Source organism: Camelina sativa, chromosome 7 (genome assembly GCF_030686135.1).
Source record: "Camelina sativa cultivar CO46 ecotype springtype chromosome 7, ASM3068613v1".
Taxonomy (NCBI): domain Eukaryota; kingdom Viridiplantae; phylum Streptophyta; class Magnoliopsida; order Brassicales; family Brassicaceae; genus Camelina; species Camelina sativa.
Window position 1 is genome coordinate 24,977,683 of NC_141886.1, and position 21,217 is coordinate 24,998,899.

A 21,217-nucleotide genomic window follows, 5' to 3' on the forward strand; every position below is an offset into this window, starting at 1 on the left:
GTTTGATATATCTAAATGATAAAAACCCCATTTCCGAATTGCTATTCACCTTTGGGGGTGGCGAAAACTCAAAAATATTACAGTTTCTTTGTGTTTTAGTTTGTAACATGTTCATAGTAGTCTTTTAACCAAAAAAAAAAAAAGAAGCATGTTCGTTGTAGTTTAACTCTTCAGTAATTATGATATAAGTAATAACCCATTGCATATAATTTCGTAACGAACAAAAGATAAAGTTGGAAAAGTCTTGGCGGAAAAAACGTACAAGAGGAGGAGTGGCCTGTTTCTTGGAACCATCCCTTTCCCCTTCTTAGTTTTTCTTTTGTTACTAAGTAAGCAACATTTTTTATATTCATAATTATCCGTAATCCAAGTTCTTGTAGGTTCATTAATATTTTTGTACGTTGTATTTGTAGAATATTCTAAAACGACATATTAAACATTCATGTTTTATGTCTAGTTTTCCAGAAACAAAAATAGATAATCTTTAGGTAAACATTACTCCATAATTGATACCAAAAAGAAAGAAACATTAGTCCACAAAATCACATGCTAACCTACTGGAGACTGAAAATATTACTCTGAGTTTCAGTATACTTTAAAAACAAATAAAACGTCCGCGTTCGGAACAAAACGGCCGCGTTCGTTCGTATAAAATTATTAGTTACTAAATGAATGGTTTAGATTAAATGCGCATGCGCTTATTATATGAGCTCGAGCCATCTCCATATCTTATATCAATAAACAATCATATCTATATTACGTAATTGAACAACGAATAACCTAATCAAACAACGAGAAACTATAAGATTTAATAAATTGTTGAATCATTAGTTTTGGTAACTCTTCATACAACAATAAAGGTTCATTATTTTTAAAAACTGAAAAAGTTTATGGTTTTATTTTTATCCACCTATCAAGAAAAAAAAACTAGTATAAACGCTTGATCATGCCACTTGCAAGATTAGAACCGTGTTAATTTTCTTGCAGTTGAATTACACTCTCTACGAACTTATCTGATCTGGCAAAACTGATGTTCTCTAATGTACATCATTAATACTGACTCGACTGCATGATCAATTACAAAAATTCGTCTCGAATAAATAACACTAGGATATAGTTATTTCTAGTTATTATTAACTTATTATCACAAGGAGTTAATAGAAGATGAACAAGTTTTTATTACACAATTGGGCCTTTCAACTTTGAACAAATAAATGGGCCTCACAAACATAAAGAAAGAAGATGACTAAACAAGGAGAAAGTTAAAGAAGATTTCTCTGAGAAAATACAAAAAAAACAATGTGAACAAGTATTGTAATTACAAAATATATGAGCAAACTAAAATCCCATAACTCTATGAGCAAAATATAACAATTTATCCAAACAACTGTTATCGAACTTCCTAGCGAACAAGTAACATTTCTCGCTCTTTTTCCCATTATACACACACCCTTCTCTATTCCTCAACTTATACAGAAACTCCCCAGTCACTGACCGCCGAGTGTACTTCCTCGGGTGCGGCCCTCGTCGTGACCAATCAGTCCACGTCAGCGACCGGTTCGCGCTCTTCCCCGGAAACATAACGTGGACAAGCGTTGGTAAGTAATGCTCGTCGGCATAACATCCCAAAAGGCAATGTTTCTTGAACACAGGAATGTAAATTGTGTCCGAGACTACGGCTTCAGCTACCTCACGGTCTATCTCGAACCACTGAGAGCCTTTTCGCCAGTTACCGCGGCTGATGACAGGTGACATACGGCGATTGTAGCGACCTCGACCTGCTGGTCCGGGAAGGTCGTAGATGTCGACGTAGGAGTGTTGAGAGTTTACGAGGTAAGAGTAAACGGTGGAGAAGTTGAAGAGAGGGATGTCCGATTCTGAGAGGAGGACGAAGCGGTGGTTTCCTGCATCGAGCAGAGCGTTGGCTAGTAGCCGCCGCTCAGCCTCCACCATGCTCACCATTCCCCATTTCACTTCCTACAGAAAGCAAGAAGAAAACCCTCGTACATGAGCCGTGATATTATTACTTTTATTTTACAATACAATTAACTGAGTTTAATTTAAATATATATTTGACCAAAAAAAAAGGTTAAATATATTTATGTCGGTATAGGCATTAATAGACTACTCAACGATTTTATATTTATATAGTATATATATGATGATATCTATTGAAAGGGAAATTAAGAGGCATACCGCATACGTAGACGGTCGACATATACGAAAGATACGACTTTTTTCTACCTTATTGTATTAATGGTTAGTTTTTGTATATCCCTTTATATTTTTGGTTCTAAAGAGAAACAATATTTTGAAAAAAAAAAATTAGAGAAACAATAAGGTCTGTTACATGATGGGTTACTCAACTGGTGTAGGTCAAGTGCCAATTTTTCTTGTATACTTTTTTTAGTGTTGTTAATTAAATACGGTATCATTCTGACCATAAGTTATAACAAAAAGAAATAAAATTACAGTATGTTCGTGTCCTTGAAATATCTCTTTGTCGAATGACTTCTGTCTTCTCGACTTTTCTAACTTCTTCGACACGTATCATTTTGTAATTTACCTAAGCTCTAAATAAAGTGTATATAATTAGTAGACCCGGTTTGAAATGTATTAACATTATTTAAGTAAATAAAAAGAGGCTGATCTACGTTTTTCTTTAAATTAATAGGCCTTGAACATTTACAGACACAGATGAGGTTACCGTAAATGTTTTGTTTAGCAATCATAATTAGCAACGCCAAAGCGTAACGAGTTGAAAGAAATAACAAATATTAATGCTAAACACTGTTCGTTAATTTTGTCACTCTCTTCTTTTGGATGAAACTTCTTTAGCACCACGCTAATTTTCAAAGTAGCTAGCTAGACTTCTTAGAAAGAAAAATTGCCATTAAACAAGTGTAACTATTTATAATATCTCTACTGTATTCGACTTTATATCTAGGCTGAATAATTCGACTACCTCAATTATATACTTTCTTTATAAAAAACGTAAAAAAAAAAAAAAAATTGACTGACCTTGCTTGGAATCCTCCGGCGATAAAACGGCGACGATTCCGGCGTTGAGTCGTCAACGTAAAATGGGTCACTAGTATGAATGTAAATAGAGAAAAGACCTTCATGGCCTTGGAAAAATCTCTCCCACAGTTTAGCCAAAGGAAGCTTCCCTCTTGCCAAGAACATAAACGCCACTTTCTTTGTCATCTTCAGCGTCTTTTCTTGAATCTTCGATGCAAGCCTAAAGAGTTCCTCCTCCGTCATGTTATGCATCACGTTCTCCGGCTCCACCAAAGAATGATCCTTTTGCCCTTCATCATCAACCGCTTCTTTCAGGGAAACGTGTTTTTCTGGCTGCGGTTGTGGAGAGAGGGAAGAGTTGGAAAAGGAGGAAGAGGAGGAGAAGGAAGGAGAGGATAGACGAAAGAGTTGGGGATTGAAAGAGAGGTTTCTTATGTGGACGTTGAGTATGAAGCCGAGTCCGAACCCGAAACCGATAAGAAAAGAATACAACACGAGGGCTTGGAAGAATCTATGAGATTTGAATATCTTGGATATGAAGATTTGGTGAAGATGATGACGACTTTCTTGTGTAAGAGGGTCTTCTTGCGTTTCGTGGCTCTTGTTCATTATTTTCGTGTATATTTGGGTGGTTCTGAAACAAACATATTATGACCGTGGGACGAACGAACGTTTATATATATAGTCAAGCTCACGATTATGAATTTTAAAGGGACTACTTTTCGTCATCTAATCTCACACGGGCTTGGGGATTTTGCTAGAAACATTGCATTGACTTGTACATGATTTTAGGGGTCGGGTTAATTCAATTGGTACACGAATTGGGTTTCAAATTTACACGTTAACTTTGATTGTGACATTAAAGATGAAGTAATGCTTGGGTTAAGACTAGTACTGTCACCTCTCTCTATTGTAGTTTTTTAATTACTCTTTTTTTATATATGTCAACACACAAACAAAACGCATTTGTATTGCAACATAGCTCATCAAGGGTCTTACAACTTTCTAGCAAGGAGGAATCAAACAAAGGAAGTTTCTAACAAGCAATTTCTTCTACACTCTCAAGAATTTAACCCTAAAGCATATATAACCGATGAGAAAAATATTTTGTCGAATATCTCAAGACTCGGGTCACAGAACAGCAACCTACATAATATGACCGTTAATGCGACTGATGATGGTATCTTCAGTAGAATGAGATGCTATAGACCAGTTTCCGTCTATGTTGTTTTTCAAATCCTGCAACAATGTCATCGATCGAATCTTCCCATGTTTCATTCCCTTCAATCTCTTGACAGAGTTCCAAGGCAAGTCGGCCACCAATAGCTGCTTCTTCGTGGTTGTCTTTAACCTCCAAGTTCATCACAAGTATGGTTTTCATAAGTGACTGTTCTCTGTTATTAAGATCTGCAGATTGGTAACTTGATGAGATAGAGATATTAAGACACAAAAAAGTTTGTATTACTTTCACACAGCAAAAAAAAAAAAAAAAAAAAAAAAACCAACAGTTCTATCAAAACATGATCGCAATCGTTTTTCAGCTAAACAATTACAGCAAGGTAAAAGGCAATTATAAGTTAAAAGAAAAGGCAATAACCCTGTAGAACTCGAGTATCACATGATTTGTCGATGCTCTACGACTTCATCAATGCATATGTATCTAACCAAACAGCTAACTAGCTGGGCATAGTTAACCAAATGAGAAGATTGTTTAGAAACACCGCATGTAAAAGATCAATGTTATAAGAGTCTGTGGTGAGTATGTATCTACTTAGTGACCCCTTTAGAATGAAACAATTTTGAAACAAGGTATCTGACAGGGAAGATGTAGTATTACCTTCAAGGACAGAATCGAAAACCTTTTCTTCAAAAGTCATAACCACATCAAAGACACCATCACCAGCGTTATCTTGCCATCTTTGAGGAGCAAGCTTCACAGATAAATTCCTCTTAAGCATCTGCAATATACCATTCCGCTTGTACCTGGATGATACAGTTAAGGTATCAAACTTAAAAGCTTACAAGTCTCACTATACAACCCAATGAACATGCTTCCGAGTAAACATCACAGGTTGGACAAACATAGCGCATAAGCAAGGATAAAATAACAGGATTTACAAAAATAAAGTGTTCTGGAAGATGTAATCAGGAACAAATTAAGGAACTTTGAATAACAAAATTGCAGTTCCAGCCTAAAAAGTAAGCAAATTAGCGAATATCACAGAACTATAAGAAGACTGAGACTGAAGCAGTGACCAACACAAACTTAGGGATTCGAAAAATCAATGATCGGTAAGCAAACAATCACAGAAACGCATCATAAAAAGGATACAGTTCAGGATCTTTGCGCCTGAGCTCATCGAACATCTGCTTGTAAGGAGTTCCAAAATCGTAAACGTTAGGCTCTCTGAGAGATGGTCCAGGTAATTTAACATGAGACCCAGTCCCGTACGAAGCAACGTCGAGACCTTGTCTCCTAAGAAGAGCGTGAGCTTCCATGCTCCGGTTCTGATTCGACGAACAGACCATAGCGTACCGGAACCTCATCGCGCCGCCGTGTTGAACGAATCTGTAATTTTTCCGGCGACTCTTGACGGTTTTATTAAAGTTGGTCGATTTTTAGAGATGTAACGTGACGGATTGAGTTGGGCCTGAATCTAGGCCTCAGCCGGGCTTTATCTAACTAATCAAATAATATTTCTTTTCATTTTTGCTTTTAAATATCCTCTAGATTTTTTTTGGCTTTTAATACTCCCTCCTTTTTTGTTTTAAAATGACTTTTAAGTTTTTTTTTTTCTTTTAAATGGATGATTTTGGTAGGGGTGGGCGTTCGGTTTTTCAGTTTGGTTTCGGTTCGGTTTTTTTGGTTTACGGTATTTTTTAGTTTTGTAAAAATTGAACCATATAGAAACCATATGTAATTCGCTTTGGTTTCGGTTCGGTTTTTTCGGTTTACAGTTTTTCTTGGTTTTGTAAAAATTGAACCATATAGAAACCATATATAATTCGATTTGGTTACGGTTCAGTTTTTTCGGTTTATGGTTTTTTCGGTTTTATCAAAAATGAAACCATATAAAAACCATACGTATAACGGTTTGGTTTGGTTTCGGTTTGGTCTCGGTTTTTAACGGTTATTACATACTTTAAAAAATAGATAGTTGATACATAACTAAAAAAATAAGCATAAAAGTAAAACCTAAACATAATTCAAAAAAATAGAATCCAAATATAGTTTTGTAAACCCAAATATTTAATTGAAAAAGAAAACCAGAAAAAAAAACACCAAGAAAAAAACTTGGAGATCAATAACTATAAGCCCAATATAAATTTATAAGTTGGACAAACTAATTATATATAATTATCCTAAATTTTTATAAAAAACCAAAAAACCATTCGGTTTTACAGTTTTTAACCAGACCAAATCTAAATCAAATAGTTAATTAAAATAAAAACCAAACAGATTTTTAAACTTAACCATAACCAAACCAAACCATTTATTTCGGTTTGGTTCGGTTCGGTTTTTTGGATTTCGGTTATTTTGCCCACCCCTAGATTTTGGCACGAATCTAATACTATGACTTGTATTTTATTGATTTTAACAAATTATATTATGCAGATTATTTTTTCATTATTTGAATTTGTGTAAGTAGATAACAAATAATGTTTTTGTTTAGAAATAAGCAAAAATTAAATGATATCTTAATCTAGATAACAAATGATATCATTTAATTTTTGCTTATTTCTAAACACACACATTATTTGTTAAATCACCTTAATCTGTGTGCACAACTCTAGAAAATCAAATCAAAGAAAACCAGAGAGAGTAACAATTTTCGATTTAACAAAATCAGCTGTTGTTCTTGTACGAGGAGAAGAATCAATATGAACTTGAACTACAAACTCAATTATCAAAATTAGTTAGATGATGCATAGCACAAAAATGTATGTGCCATTAAATCAGGTGTGTAGTGTACATGAGCCCCCAGTTTGAAGATAGTCGATATTAGATATATATGTAATGTGACACACCTGAGTTTAGGCAAGTATATAGGGCTGACAAGTTTAAAATATTCTTCACAACTAACTTGTAGTCATTAGCCTGGGACCTGTAGAAGATGAAGACTTGTACACATAAGAGTATATAAAGCTCTCTCCCGTCATGGAGGCAACATCAAATTAGTCGTCCAATTTGTGATACTCTTTTCAAAGGCTTCAATTTATATCCATCATTTTTTAAGATATGTAATCTGACGAACCTATATTTACGTACGAGAGACATAATAGTCATACAACATATGGTCCAGTCCAAGAGGAAAATTCTTACGATAAAGATGTTTTCTTTGGTCTTTTTTGCGACTGTATCGTCCAATAAAAAAAGTCCCTTGCTTTGACTTGACTTCCTCATTTTGTAACTACTTTTTAAGTTTGATTCCAAGACTTTGTCTTAAAACATAAATCCACGCATGTTATTGTTTGCCAATGTTTTAATTTAACTAATACAAATGGTTCGTTACTTGTATTATCACTATTAAGCTGTGTATAATGAATCTAAACTTAAATAACACTCCATCTTTTGGCTAACAGCAATATATGTTTTCAACAACGAGTGAAAGCAAAAATCAAAAAAGGGAAATTAATGTTACGCGTATTAGTAGTTATGGGTCAATGACGTTGACTGACCCCAAAGACTTGATTACGTGCGTTGCAATAATGCGACTACGTATAAGCCTCCCCACCCCCGCAACAAGAAACAAGTCAATCAGAAACTGGATTTGAATATAATATTTTCATACACCTTATCTAAATCTTCACTCTGAGGGTGATAAAACAAGCCACCTGTGGTTGCAAGAGATGGTCCGCCGTCTTTTCAGTGGCTTGATGGCGCTGCTTAAGATGTGCGGTGGTCAGGCAGCTTCCCGTAAAGAAGAATCAGCCAAAGATGATGGAGATCGTGGCATTATCTTCGATCTCCAAGAGCTTGAAACCGCGACTGATTTTTTCTCCGAGAAAAACCGACTCGGAACCGGCGGATTTGGCCCTGTCTACAAGGTAAACTCTATAGAATACTATGTTTTTTTTTAAATAAATAAAAATTAAAGGAACATTTATTTATTTTTCGGTATCAAAGGGACATTTTATTTGATACGACATTTACGAATATAGGGATTGATGACGAATGGTGAAGAAATAGCAGTGAAGAAGCTATCAGTGAACTCGAGACAAGGGTCTAGAGAATTCACGAACGAGGTTAAGCTCTTGCTTAGGATTCAACATAAGAACTTGGTTTCGTTGTTAGGTTGTTGCTTCCATGGTCCTGAGAAGATGCTGGTTTACGAGTATCTCCCTAACCGGAGTCTCGACTATTTTCTCTTTGGTACGTACGTCTCTATTTAATTTCAATCTCCGACAAGTCCATACACCAAACTGTACCGAATCATTGGTTCTTATCTTTTTATTTAATTCGATTGAACCGGTGCAGATAAGATCAAGCCCGGTTCACTTGATTGGCACCATCGATGGCGAATCATTATAGGAGTGGCGAGAGGACTGTTGTATCTACACGAAGAAGCTCCAATACGGATAATCCACAGAGATATCAAAGCCAGCAACATTCTTTTAGATAATGATTTGAACCCGAAAATCTCGGATTTCGGTTTGGCCCGGTTATTCCCGGGAGACGGCACTCATACCAATACCTTTAAAATCTCTGGCACTTAGTGAGTAGGCTATGTACACTTAATCTCCTTATACTCTAACATCTGGAAATAATTGCGAATGTACATATATAATTATGGGACTCATGATGTGAGTGTTGATGCAGTGGCTATATGGCTCCTGAGTATGCGTTGCATGGGCTTTTATCGGTCAAGTCAGATGTTTTCAGCTATGGAGTCTTAGTTTTGGAGATAGTTAGCGGAAGGAAGAACCAAAATACTCATCTTGGACCTGAAATGGCCGATCTCTTGCACTATGTAAGTTGGAAACATAACATTTACCACAGTTTGCACTTTTTTTGGATCAGTTATACATATAGGAGAGATTATGACTTGTGAGTTTTAATTTTGGTAACGAGTGGAGTCACTCATATCTCTTGTAACTTAGTGTTGAATCATCTTTACTTCAAATATGGAATAATTTAGAATAGATCAAACGTTTGTTCATGCATCTTTCTCAAAAGGCTTGTTTAAACTTGGAAAACAAAAATCGGAATTTATATATATATATATATATATATATATATATATATATATATATATATATTCGGTGCAGGCATGGAAAATGTACCAAGAAGGGAAAATTCTAGAACTGGTGGATCAATCTCTAGCAGGAGTATACAACCGCGATGAAGCAGCCACTTGTTTCCTTATAGGATTACTGTGTTGCCAGCAGATCACATCAAACAGACCGGATATGAACACGGTTCATCAAATGTTGTCGAGTGATTCATTTGATTTGCCTAAACCGGGTCGTCCTGGATTCCAAGGTCGTAGAGAAGACGGCTATACAAGTACTGGGACCGGTACAGGAGCTGGTTCACGAAGTTTTGGATTAGGCGGGGAACCAAACAGTTTTAAGAACAGAAGAAGTAGTGGACAGAATGGCCTCGTTGAGGAACACTCGAGGACCTCCATTTCCATGTCTTCCTTCGCGGAAGGAAGATGATTATATATTAAATCAAAACATGTGAATGCACCCATATATATATATAGAGAGAGAGAGATGAGAGACAAAGAGGAGGACATGTGATATTTGAGATCTTGTTTACGTTTTCATATATATTAGCAATAATGAAAATTTTGTGTTCGAAATTTTTATTTTATTTTTACGTTTTCTATAACTTCATGACTTAGAGGAGGAGTTTTAGGCAACACTAGGTGATATGTCTTTGATCATAGTAATAGAATTTTAGGTGCGATAATTTCAACTTTCAATTTCCATCTTCCTAAAGAAGAACAGTTTGGCACAAACCTATTTACTGACTTGTATATGACCTTTTGTTTTCCTAGCTACTGACTATAAGAAATAAGGAAGTAAAAGTTATACAAGCAAACAAGTCTAACGACATGTTTTTATCAGATTTTTCTTCCAAAACTAAAACTAAGCTATATGTGATTTTGTTTTATTGGTTGCATTCTATATGTTGATTGGGTGTATCATGTGCATGCAACAGCCAACGAGTATATATTCATACAAAAATAAGCTGTACTAAAAGGGAAAATTTTACAATATGAATTCGTAGAAACTAAAGTTGGAGATTTTTTCATAAGTTAATATTGTCCCTAATATTAAATGATGGATTCAAATTTCATGGGTTAGTTTAAATTTCTTCCGAAACAACCCAACTAGCAACTACGTACCAACCTGAACAAAACCAACATCCGTTTACTAATTATCAGTGTGCTACCAGTCCAGTCCATGGCTACAACCAGCAGACTATAGTGTTTTAGACCTCAAAATATATTCAAATTTTAAAAATAAACATCTCTTAGTAAAAGTCTTCTGAATGTAAGGGTTACTATATGCTCTTTTTGTCTTATGGTTGCAAAACTTTTGAACATTTTTTTGTTTCTACTATTATGTTTATAATTGAGAATACTTTACTTTATTTTTTAGGCCCAGTACGTAACACGCTCTTGGTCGGGCCCTTGTATGCTATGTAGAGTTTGTGATGTAGCAAACATTTTGTATTCGGGTTACTGTTTTCTTCAGTTATGTCGCGTTTGGATTTCTTTCTTTAAGTTGAGTTTTGTTTATCTGTTTCAGTTGTCTTGTTAGTCAAAATAAATTCAGAGTTTGAAATTTGAGTTCGCTGCTATTTTTAGTCCAAAGTTTGGACTAAAAGTCCAAACCTTTAATACTCGTTCAAAACGTTAAATTTGTGGTCTGTTCCAAAAGTACTTTGAAAATTCAACGGGTTTAAAAAGTTGGCAAACAAGTAATCACATGATTCGAACATGTATGCTTGTTATACAGTAGTTCCGGTGGTTTCCTATATATGTTAACAATATTAAAAATAGCAATGCTCAAAGTCAAAACAACAAGTTAGATACAATCTTGAATGCATATGTAAATTGCATGTGATTGGGAGTCTATAGTTGATATATAATAGGTATAGTGATAGGTTCGATCAATTAATTTACTTATATTGATAGGAACCTAACTTTATTGTAAGAATCCAGAAAGAAAAACGTGGTCGATCACCAGTCAGAAGAAATCAAACCTAGTTAATGATAAACACATGAGAAGCACATGCAAAGGACCAAAGACATTGGTATATAAACAGAGAACAATCATTGTAGTTCTTTTATGCATTGTTTGTGAATTGTAGAAGTGACATATGTGTTGCTTGGGAGATAGAGTTGATGAATCGGTGATGTGTCGGTGGCTCTAGTCTTGTAAAACAGTGTATCGGAGGATAAAAAGGAGAGTTTCATAGTTTCATTCTTATCAAATGGTGCGCTTGTGAACACGGATCGAATCAAACGCTGAAGAAAGTTAGGGTTTCAAGATATTTGGGGATTTTAGTCACAATGTGTCTTGAGGGATTTCCCATCTTCGATGGTGTTGCCGGTGAACTATGACCATGGATTTCATGGCTGGAGGATTTCTTTGTTCAAGAGAATTTCACGGCGGATGAGAAACTGAATCTTGCACATAGTCTTCTCGAAGGTGAAGCCGACGGTCATGTTCAATGGCGACAATCGTTTATGCCTTTCCAAAGCTGGGAAGACTTGAAAGATGTTTTGGTACTGGGTTTTGGAAAAAGAGACGATCCTGAAAAAATGAGGATGATGCTTGAGAACGAACGTAAGATACAACAATTCATCAAGAAGCAAAGAGACGATCTAGAAGCTGACAGGAGTGTTGAACCAGAATTTGTGGTGGCTGATATGATTCACAATGAGGAAGGCTCGCGTCAGGAGAAGAAAGCCATTCAAGAAACATTTGTTTCGGCTGTTTCCAATGAATGTGTATCAATAGCAACTTCTGCTGCAGAAAAAGTTACAATTCACAGTGAAGAAGCAATTTTTCACAAAGAATCGTTGGTCCAGAATCAATTCAACACGCAACATCAGGTATTGATCTCTGACTTGGAACCTAGCCGTAGTGTTCTTCAGTTAGGATTTTCTGGAATGGATTCAGTTTTGGCAAATAGAAAACTTGGGGAAAAGCACGTTGAGAATCCAATCTTTGAAGCTCTTAATGAAGTAGCATGGATCTTTACTGAAGAATCGCCAAAGAGTCAAGAAGTTGAGGTGAGGTTAACAAACACAGATTTGAGCTTGTTCTTTGATGGAAATGTTGCGGCTCAGTTTCAGATTGTGTATGGTAGCGAGATGGACCCTTATGGCTACCAAGTGTTCGATCAAATATCTCTTAGAGGGTACAACTTACTGCAACATAAGAAGATGAGCAAGTTTCCTAAGTCATGGATGTTCAAGTTCAAGAACAGTTTGGAGGCACAAAATTCAGCACCCGAACAACTATTGTTTCTAGATATAGTTGCAGATGCGAAAGGAACAAGAGACGGCTTGCAGGGCTTTCAAGGACTATCTATTAGTGATATTGTGTTGCTGCAGCAGATTACCTACAAGATGATAATTGAAACCGTAGCGGTTGCAGGGATGCTTTATAGAATGGAACAGCGTGTGGATAGTACATTTGCCAAAGTGAATCTAAGTATATTAGCACAACTTATTTTTGGTGAGACCGATGTAAAGCACAAATGGAAATCTAAGGAACTAAAAGTAGTCTTGATAATTGAGAAGAATTCACGTGGAAGTGATGTTACATATGGCACCTGCTCTGCTGCAACTGTTGACAAGAGAGGGTATTTTTCTTTGTGACATCGTTGGAGAGACAAGGGACAGAACAAAGAGCATGGACTCGTCATTGTTTACAAGTTCCAAATCGAACAACAGATTGATGTGTGGTGGTCTCAGATTGGGCAAGTCATTCAACTTGCAACTTTTGCATCTATGTTGTTGACTCTGTCAATCACCCCAACAAATCCGCAGCAGCCCGTCTACATGATGATCAAGCATGATTCTATCATTCAAAGAGCATTGGAGCAGATTCAAAGGGTCGTTCAGGATTATGGAGGAGAAAATTTTGCAAGAAATGGTGGTTTTAAGTTCAAAATACAAACTAGCGAAACGTTTCGAACAGGGAAACATCTGCCTATAGTAAAACCTTGCAAGACAACATATTTTGACATCTTTTAGCAAGAAGTTGTGGAGAAAGAGCTGGGAAAGGGCGATATGATGATACTACACACAGTTCATTAGGTTTCTGTTTTTTCCACAGCTTGAGGACAAGCTGTTTTCAAAGGGGGAGTATTGATAAGCACATGAGAAGCACGTGCAAAGGACCGAAGACATTGGTATATAAACAGAGAACAGTCATTGTAGTTCTTTTATGCAGTGTTTGTGAATTGTAGAAGTGACATATGTGTTGCTTGAGAGATAGAATTGATGAATCGGTGATGTGCCGATGGCTCTAGTCTTGTAAAACAGTGTATCGGAGAATAAGAAGGAGAGTTTCATAGTTTCGTTCTTATCAGTTAAACGAGAGGCTATATGGAACTTACATTGACTAGAGGATTTCTAGACCTTTTAAGTTTCAACTTAGACCTAATTAGTTATAATTATTCAATAAATTTTGTATAAATATATGTATATATATATGTGTGTTAATTTACCAGGAACTATAGGTTAGTCGTCGTTCAAGCTAGTCTAATCGTTGCGTTGCGTCACCACCGTCTCCATACCCATGCATATGCGTTTTGTGAACCAAAAAAATAAAATGCAAGTGTTTCTTTTTTTTTTGGGTCAAATATTATAAAATGTAAGTTAAATCGTCGTTAAAGGGTTAATACGATTAGCTATGTAAAATAATACAATTAATCGTTCGTTCGTGACAATAGATTAGGGAAATTAAGAAGAAGAAGAAATAAAGCAAGAGAAAGGCACCAATTGAAAACATATATACCTTTTTGTCGATGAGGTCTAATTTTAAGTTCTTCCCCCTTGAGAAATGAAGAACAGTGCTAATGAATCCCACTACCAAAACATTGCCCCCACTTACTCTATTTGGATACATATCTCCTGATCAATTTATGCGGGACCAACTCCATTACAAAAATCCCATTACTCTCACTTTCATTGGCCCTCCTCTCTTTTTTTTTTCACTCCTCTTTTTTTTTTTTTTGAATTAACCCCACTTTTATTCCAATTTTTCATTAAAACAATTATACTAGAAAATAGTGTCTATATATAAACTTAGTCACTCGCTCAAAAACAGCCACTTTCTATTTTAACCCAAAAAAAAAAAAAAATCAATATTTTTATACAATTGAAACTCTACTCATCCATCAGTAATGGCGAATCTCTCTTCTGATTTCCAGACATATACGATGGATGATCCCATAACACAACTAGCAGAACTCAGCAACACTCTTCATCACTTCCAAACATTTCCTCCTTTCTCTTCTCCTCTCGACTCTCTCTTCTTTCATCATCAAATCTCAAATCATTTTCCCGGAAAAACTCCTGAGAATGATTTTAATCATCATCATCAAGGGATTTTTTTACCTTCTAATGCTCATAACAACGAAGAGTCTTCATCAAAGGTCGATACGAAGAAGAGAAAAACATTTATGGAAGCTGCGTCTACTTCGGAGAACAGTGTCTCTGATCAAACTCTATCTAGCTCTTCTGCTGCTCAAGTTTCCCTAAATGGAAAACTTTTGACCAAAAATGTAACCTCGAAACCCTAATCGCACATATACAATTAAACTCTCATGAGTTTCCATTATTTTAATTATGTTTGTCTTTTTAAAATCACAGAGTTCGTCTTCAAAGAGAGGGAAGAGGTCTAAGAATAGAGAAGAAGAGAAAGAGAGAGAAGTTGTTCATGTTAGAGCCAGAAGAGGCCAAGCCACTGATAGCCACAGCATAGCAGAGCGGGTAATATATTGATTATATAGTTAAAAAGACACATATCTTATTAACTAGTTTAGAAGTTATTAATCATAAATGATAATGATGAAAACTATTAACATATTATAATTTCAGGCTCGGCGAGGAAAAATAAACGAGAGATTGAAATGCTTGCAAGATATAGTCCCCGGATGTTATAAGGTATTGATTATGAGAACTTGAAATCTAATTAGCTTTTTTAAGACTATAAGAATATATTTGATAAGCTTTTTTATTGGATATATAATTTGGTGATGTAGACAATGGGAATGGCTACTATGCTGGACGAGATAATCAATTACGTCCAGTCATTGCAAAATCAAGTCGAGGTATGATAATAATAATGTTTTCAAAAATTATAGATTATTGTCTAATTTAACCGATTCCATTCATTTAAAAAATTACTAATTCGCTTCACTTCTTTTGTGATCGATGAACACAGTTTTTATCTATGAAGATTACAGCAGCAAGTTCGTATTATGACTTTAACTCGGAAACTGATGCTGTGGAGTCCATGCAGGTACATTATTAATCTTGAACGTTTAGTTAGAATATTATAATTAGAAATTTTTTAGTGCGATATGATATATACTTCCTTAATATTATGGTGTGATGAATTATATGTTTTAAAATTCGGTTTTAATTAGAAATATAATATTTTTGCAGAGGGCAAAGGCACGTGAGGCAGTGGAGATGGGGCAAGGAAGGGATGGGAATCCTGTCTTCCATTCATCATCATGGACCCTTTGACTTTTGTTTTTTGCTCTCCTTTTTTTGTCTTTCTAATTTTATCCTTTTTTGGATTTACAAAAAAAAAAAAAAAAAACTTTAAAATATTATTCAAAATTCTCGATGCCATATAAGTATGTACCCAAATATGTATACTTGTGTAATTTCGACATTACAAATACATATAGTGCCTAGAGATTGCAATTCAACAAGTTCGGACAAAGACAAATGTTTCTTGTTCATCTTTTAAACAGTAACAAAGGAAATTGGGAATTGAATTGGTTAGATGATCTCGGAAGAAAGTGAGAGGATATATATATGTGGATCAAAACTATACCGTGTGGAACTTAATGAATAAGTGTCAGTGTATCCAACCATAATTTTGACATAAATTTTAGTATGATCCGACAATAATTTTGACAATATTATTGATTGTTAAAGTGTTTTGAAAGTTGTAACAAGCCTCATCAATCACACTTTAGTGGATAGTAATCAGAAATGTTTTATGTCGTTAAATTTTTTATATCAGACGTATCTAATAGTATACGATTAGATTATTAAGATACGAACAGTTACTAAAAATAGTACTTAATTATGTCAGAAGTTCGAAGATACTCCATTAGGTGACAAGATGACTAAAATAGCTGCCCTTAACACAGAAAGAAACCTCTTCAATTTTTCATTTTTTTTTAAGACAATTTGGAAAGCAAAAAAAAAAATTAATCAGCCACAGCTGGAAAGTATGGAACGTCCAAAACAATAGTCATCAAATCTCAGTTTTAAGAAAAAGGAAAAGAAAATACTTTTAAAAAATCGGAATTACAATAATAGAGATGAAAAATGGCAACATCAGCTTTGATTGGGGTTAAGTAAAGACAAGCAAAGATGATAAACTCGAATACACAACAACTGGACTTTGGACCTCAGCAGGAACAGTAGACGAAAATGACAAAACTACCCTTCACTTGTTACTATCGAAAGAAAGATTAATAATGATGCATGTCTCCCAAACGAAACACAAGAACGACAAAGATAGGTATAGGTTTATGCAATTTGTGGAAGATTGTGGATTGTGTATTTCGAAGGGACGTGTTTAATCGTGGAGCAACTAAAGATTTGTCTTCCTTTTTTTGTGGAATCTGTACTTATCTAATTAATTTCCTTTGTTATTGTATGAATAATTGCTTGAGTGACTTTCATAGACGGTGATTGATGTTCCCAATTCATCATAATCATGATTGGGAAAAACATTTGTGAACTAGTACTAAATATCTATTCTTCTTTTAGCATGTACCAATAATATACTCCTTAGTTTTGTAGTATTATAGACTATTAGTGGTACATCATCAAATGTTAAATATATTTTTCTTTTTGTGCAATTGGATAAGCATATTCATTAATGGTCAAAAATATAAGAGAAAACTCTATAAAAGGTGGAAGTGGAGTCCATGGCATGTATTGCTCTCTAATTGGTTGTGCCTTAGCTTAGGGCTTTAAAGATGAAATACTTGATAGTTGGAAAATAAATTAGTCGAAAGAAGAAGATAAAACTTGAACTGAAATGTGAGGATAATTATATAGAACAAGGAAAAAGAAAAAAAGAAAGCATAGATGCAATGTATGCAGCCATGAAACTAGGGAGGACAGCTTGAAATGGACCATTACTTGACCCTAAAGACGATGAAAAATAAGTGGCGTTTTCTATTCATTTAATTGCCTAATTTTGAATAGTTCATTTGCATAGTGGTTGATTGTTTCTAGTTCTACCTGGATATATGCTACCTTTACTTTTTTTTTTTTTTTTTGAAACTGATATACTACCTTTACTAGTTACTACAACATTATCTATTTTTTTTTATAAGATTATTTACATTCTGAAATTGATTGATCCACATATCAAAGAATCAAAATTTTCTCCTTGTACATATAGTATAAGTTTAGGGATTCTCTGTTAAACCTTTAAACAAATGTTTAACACAATAATAAGAGAAAAAATATATAATTCAATATGTTGTTGGGGACTTGGAGGGGATAGTTTTGGGAAAGAAATAAATATTTGGGACCAACAAGTATTCTATTAATAGATCTGGTGATCACATCATCTGGTGGCAGAGAACAGAAATGGGCAAGTTCAAGGATCCAAAAACACTGTGGGGAACCACCAACCACCAAATTTTTGTAAGTGACTCCATTTGTTTGTGGAGTTGTTGTTAGCTCCTCAAACTCTGAACTCTTTAGTGTTAAGAATCAAGAATTTAAGACTCTTATCTTATCCCACAAAATCTTCTATTCCACTTACTTAAGTAGTCTTAATACTTTCATAATATATAAAATATCTACTAAAACAACTAGAATAAACAGTAACACCACAATTAACTGAATCATAACCTGTATCATGTATGTTCAAATGATATTTCTTTTTCTTAGTTACACAGATGGTTAAACAAGAGTTAACTTAAAAAGTCTGCAAAAGAACTGACTTCGAATCTTTGAAAGTAATAATAACTAATAAGAAAACTGTTACAGAACATTAAATCAAAGAGAGCACACGTATTTTCTCCATTACCAAAGCATTAAGGGATGATAGACTTGAACTTGGAAAAAAACTAATTACCTCTTTTTTTTTTTTACAAATTATCCCAAACTTAATTCCGACCTTACAAAGCCAACACCTGTCTCTCCTAAGTTCTAACATGGAGACCAAGCGACGGTATCAATGACCTTCACTGTCGGAGAATCTGTTGAAGCTGAAGGACTTGGTTTCTCTGTTCTGGTGGCAGCAGATTGATCTGCTCTGGCGTCAGACTCATCACCTGTTGAAGTAATGCCTTCTCCATCTCTGCAGATATCTGCACAAATAAGAAAAACACAACCATCAGCAAAAATAACCAAAGCTCTTTTCCTATGTGATCAGAGATTGTCATTTCGAATTGCGGCAAAAGCACAACTACAACGTCTTATCTGATTGATTTAGGATGGGGGCCATAATAGAACTACATTTTGTCATTTCGAATTGCGGCAAAAGACACAACTAAACGATTCGACATGAATATATTTCCTAGCGGCAATAACGGTTCAATGGCTGTGTCTTTCAGTTGAAATAGGGGAAGGTAGATTACCGGTCCAGGGCGAGGTGGTGGGCCACCTACAGGCCCAACTTGGCTTGGTGGAGGCACCGGTCCTAAGCCTGGGAGATGAGTAATGCTTGAGCTCTCTGATTGGCCAGACATCCAAGAAGTTCCTCTGTCTGCAGCCATTGGACCTCCTAGCTGGTTATTGCTGTAGTCTCCACGATATTGACCTCCTCCCTGAAATAATAAACAAGGTTACAAGCAGTGAAACCCATAAGCAAAACTAAACCCTGCGCAATTTTCCAGTTTGATTATTAATTATCTAAAGTAGAAACACGAATTTACGCAATCAGAACTAGAAATGATAATGGACAAAGATGAGAAAAATTATTGCCAGAAGAAAATCTTTCCCATATCTTAATATGAATAACAATGAAAGATGTTGGAAAGAATTCTCATTAAAGGATGAATCTGCTCATTGAAGGTGTAGCCCTCAGAAGAAATCACAGAGATAAAGCAACATAATTTCATAATCAAACCAATTGAACATATCATTTAAAGGTTTAGACAATTAAGAGAGTAAATACCTGATATGGTGACTGATTAGACAGATGTGGCTGCCCCTGCGGGAATTGAGGTCCACCAGAAGCAGAAGGTCTATTGCCTGACTGTAAATTGGCTCACACAGCAAGCTCTAGTCAGTCAAATACATAAAAATCAGAATGAGGTGAACAAAAGAAAATCGAGAACACTCATAACTCTGACTCACATGAAACATGGGTTGAGAAAGATGCTGAGGAGGTGCCCCATGGTGCTGAAACCCAGTGTTTGGACCAGTCTGGGCTGCTCCATATTGATGATGATATGGTCTAGGCTGTTGCTGAGTCAAATGAGGACCTCCACCCAAGTGCATAGGTTGTTGCTGCAACTGAGTCGAGGAAGCTGGTATATCAAGATGATGAAAAGGAGTTGGTTGGGATGTTGGATGATGGGGAGCTGGAGGAGGCGCGCTCTGAACTTGAGAAGACTGTGGATGAGACAAAGAATTGACAGAAGGATTCAGATGTCCCTGACGCTGGGGATGAGAAAAACGAGGCTGTGATGGTGCATTATTAGTTGCAGAAACAGAAGGAGGAGGAGGAGGCATAGGCATTGGCTGCGGTGTTGGGTGTTTCCTAATCGGGGCTTGTGGCTGCATTGTAGCAGCTGGCTCTTGTAAGCCGACTCCGCCTTGAACAGATGACATATGAGCTTGAACGTTTGGCTTTGGTGGGATAGATTGATGAGATTGTTGAGGCTGTTGTTGCCCGGCTTGTGGTTCAACTTTAGGAACCTAGATAAACAGAGTTGTAAATTTAAAGATGCATGACACACCCCACAAATAAAATGATTTATAAAGACTGTTTCTCAAAGATACAACTACATACCACTTGAGCAGGCTGAACCATTCCAAGCATGATTTGTGCCTGGCATTCAACAAATACATCATCATCATATGTATCTATAAATGCAATATTGAAACTGGCATAAACATAAAGATATGTTTAGGACACAAAACCCTAATTTAAACTGCTTCCTCAACAATACTAAAACCAAAGTAGTCGAATCAAAATACTCAACTAAGAAGCTCCTAATCAGAATTCCTCATTGCTTGATAGACCGCACGAAATACATATATTGAGTTTGGGGAAGTTAAAGAAGAACCTGGAAAAGAGCCTTCGTCAAAAGAGGGTTCCGAATCAGAATCTCCCTCGCTTGTTGATGGTTTTGATCAATCAACGTCTGCACCATCAGATTCGATTTAATCAAATTTAGAATTCTAGAAACAAAGAAGAAAACAATTGCTCTATATTCAAATCCGTAAGGGATTAAAACTCTCGAGAAAGTGTTGTAGCTGATGTAAGTAGAGAAAAGAAAGAAGAGAGATCACCTTCATCTGCGACATAATGTCGTAGAGCTGACTTTTGGTCATTCCGGCGAGATTTGCCGGTAAACCGCCGTCTCCGCCGATCTGCTTACCCGCCATGGTCTTCCTCGGTCCCGCTGGTCGCTACCGAGATTAACCTGAATGTTAAAGACGCAACACAGAGTACAACTTGAGAACAAACCTGGGCCTAACAAAAAATAGGCCCATTATACTATCAAGCCGACCCACTTACTTTTAAACGACTAATATAAATGATAAATCTAGGCCAGTATTATAACCAAAGACTCTAGATCAACTAGAGTCTCACTCGCAATTTGATTTTTTTTTCCCCTCTAAATAATCGCAAATCATACTCATTTATTAAAAATTCTCAAGAGCATCAAACCATATTTCTCAAGTTCTTACACTCTCAATTTGATTAAACACAACTATAAAATACAGACGTGCATTAGATATGCAAGTTAAAATATATGAAATTTATTAAAAAT

General features: G+C 35.6%; 5 protein-coding genes across 6 annotated transcripts; 2 read left to right on the plus strand and 3 right to left on the minus strand.

Annotated features, from left to right (window-relative positions):
• Positions 1-1,154: 1,154 nt before the first annotated feature.
• LOC104751239 (glycosyltransferase BC10) lies at positions 1,155-3,794 on the minus strand. Its single transcript, XM_010473151.3, has 2 exons — positions 3,022-3,794; positions 1,155-1,977 (listed from the first exon to the last, which is right to left on the minus strand). Exons 1-2 carry the CDS (start codon positions 3,628-3,630, stop codon positions 1,339-1,341), a joined length of 1,248 nt encoding a protein of 415 aa, XP_010471453.1. The 5' UTR covers positions 3,631-3,794; the 3' UTR covers positions 1,155-1,338.
• Positions 3,795-4,087: 293 nt separating this feature from the next.
• LOC104702081 (uncharacterized) lies at positions 4,088-5,739 on the minus strand. The gene is made up of 3 exons (XM_087459752.1): positions 5,354-5,739; positions 4,859-5,004; positions 4,088-4,428 (listed from the first exon to the last, which is right to left on the minus strand). Exons 1-3 carry the CDS (start codon positions 5,566-5,568, stop codon positions 4,208-4,210), a joined length of 582 nt encoding a protein of 193 aa, XP_087315878.1. The 5' UTR covers positions 5,569-5,739; the 3' UTR covers positions 4,088-4,207.
• A 1,977-nt stretch (positions 5,740-7,716) lies between these two features.
• Positions 7,717-9,830, plus strand: LOC104702082 (cysteine-rich receptor-like protein kinase 44). Its single transcript, XM_010417899.3, has 5 exons — positions 7,717-8,070; positions 8,185-8,395; positions 8,501-8,738; positions 8,843-8,993; positions 9,292-9,830. Exons 1-5 carry the CDS (start codon positions 7,873-7,875, stop codon positions 9,682-9,684), a joined length of 1,191 nt encoding a protein of 396 aa, XP_010416201.1. The 5' UTR covers positions 7,717-7,872; the 3' UTR covers positions 9,685-9,830.
• A 4,493-nt stretch (positions 9,831-14,323) lies between these two features.
• LOC104702083 (transcription factor BEE 3-like) lies at positions 14,324-15,940 on the plus strand. The gene is made up of 6 exons (XM_010417900.2): positions 14,324-14,782; positions 14,871-14,990; positions 15,099-15,164; positions 15,263-15,331; positions 15,445-15,522; positions 15,669-15,940. The coding sequence occupies exons 1-6, from the start codon at positions 14,402-14,404 to the stop codon at positions 15,750-15,752; spliced, it is 798 nt and encodes a 265-aa protein (XP_010416202.2). The 5' UTR covers positions 14,324-14,401; the 3' UTR covers positions 15,753-15,940.
• Positions 15,941-18,207: 2,267 nt separating this feature from the next.
• LOC104702084 (cleavage stimulating factor 64) lies at positions 18,208-21,168 on the minus strand. 2 transcript variants are annotated; one of them, XR_015562332.1, is made up of 7 exons: positions 20,733-21,168; positions 20,507-20,584; positions 20,230-20,268; positions 19,572-20,135; positions 19,390-19,496; positions 18,851-19,039; positions 18,208-18,580 (listed from the first exon to the last, which is right to left on the minus strand). XR_015562332.1 is itself a non-coding variant. In XM_010417901.3 (7 exons), exons 1-7 carry the CDS (start codon positions 20,826-20,828, stop codon positions 18,455-18,457), a joined length of 1,173 nt encoding a protein of 390 aa, XP_010416203.1. In that variant the 5' UTR covers positions 20,829-21,155; the 3' UTR covers positions 18,208-18,454. The 2 variants fall into 2 exon arrangements, 1 of the variants encoding a protein (XP_010416203.1); XM_010417901.3 differs by having other exon boundaries at positions 19,390-19,470; positions 20,733-21,155.
• Between the last annotated feature and the right edge of the window lie 49 nt (positions 21,169-21,217).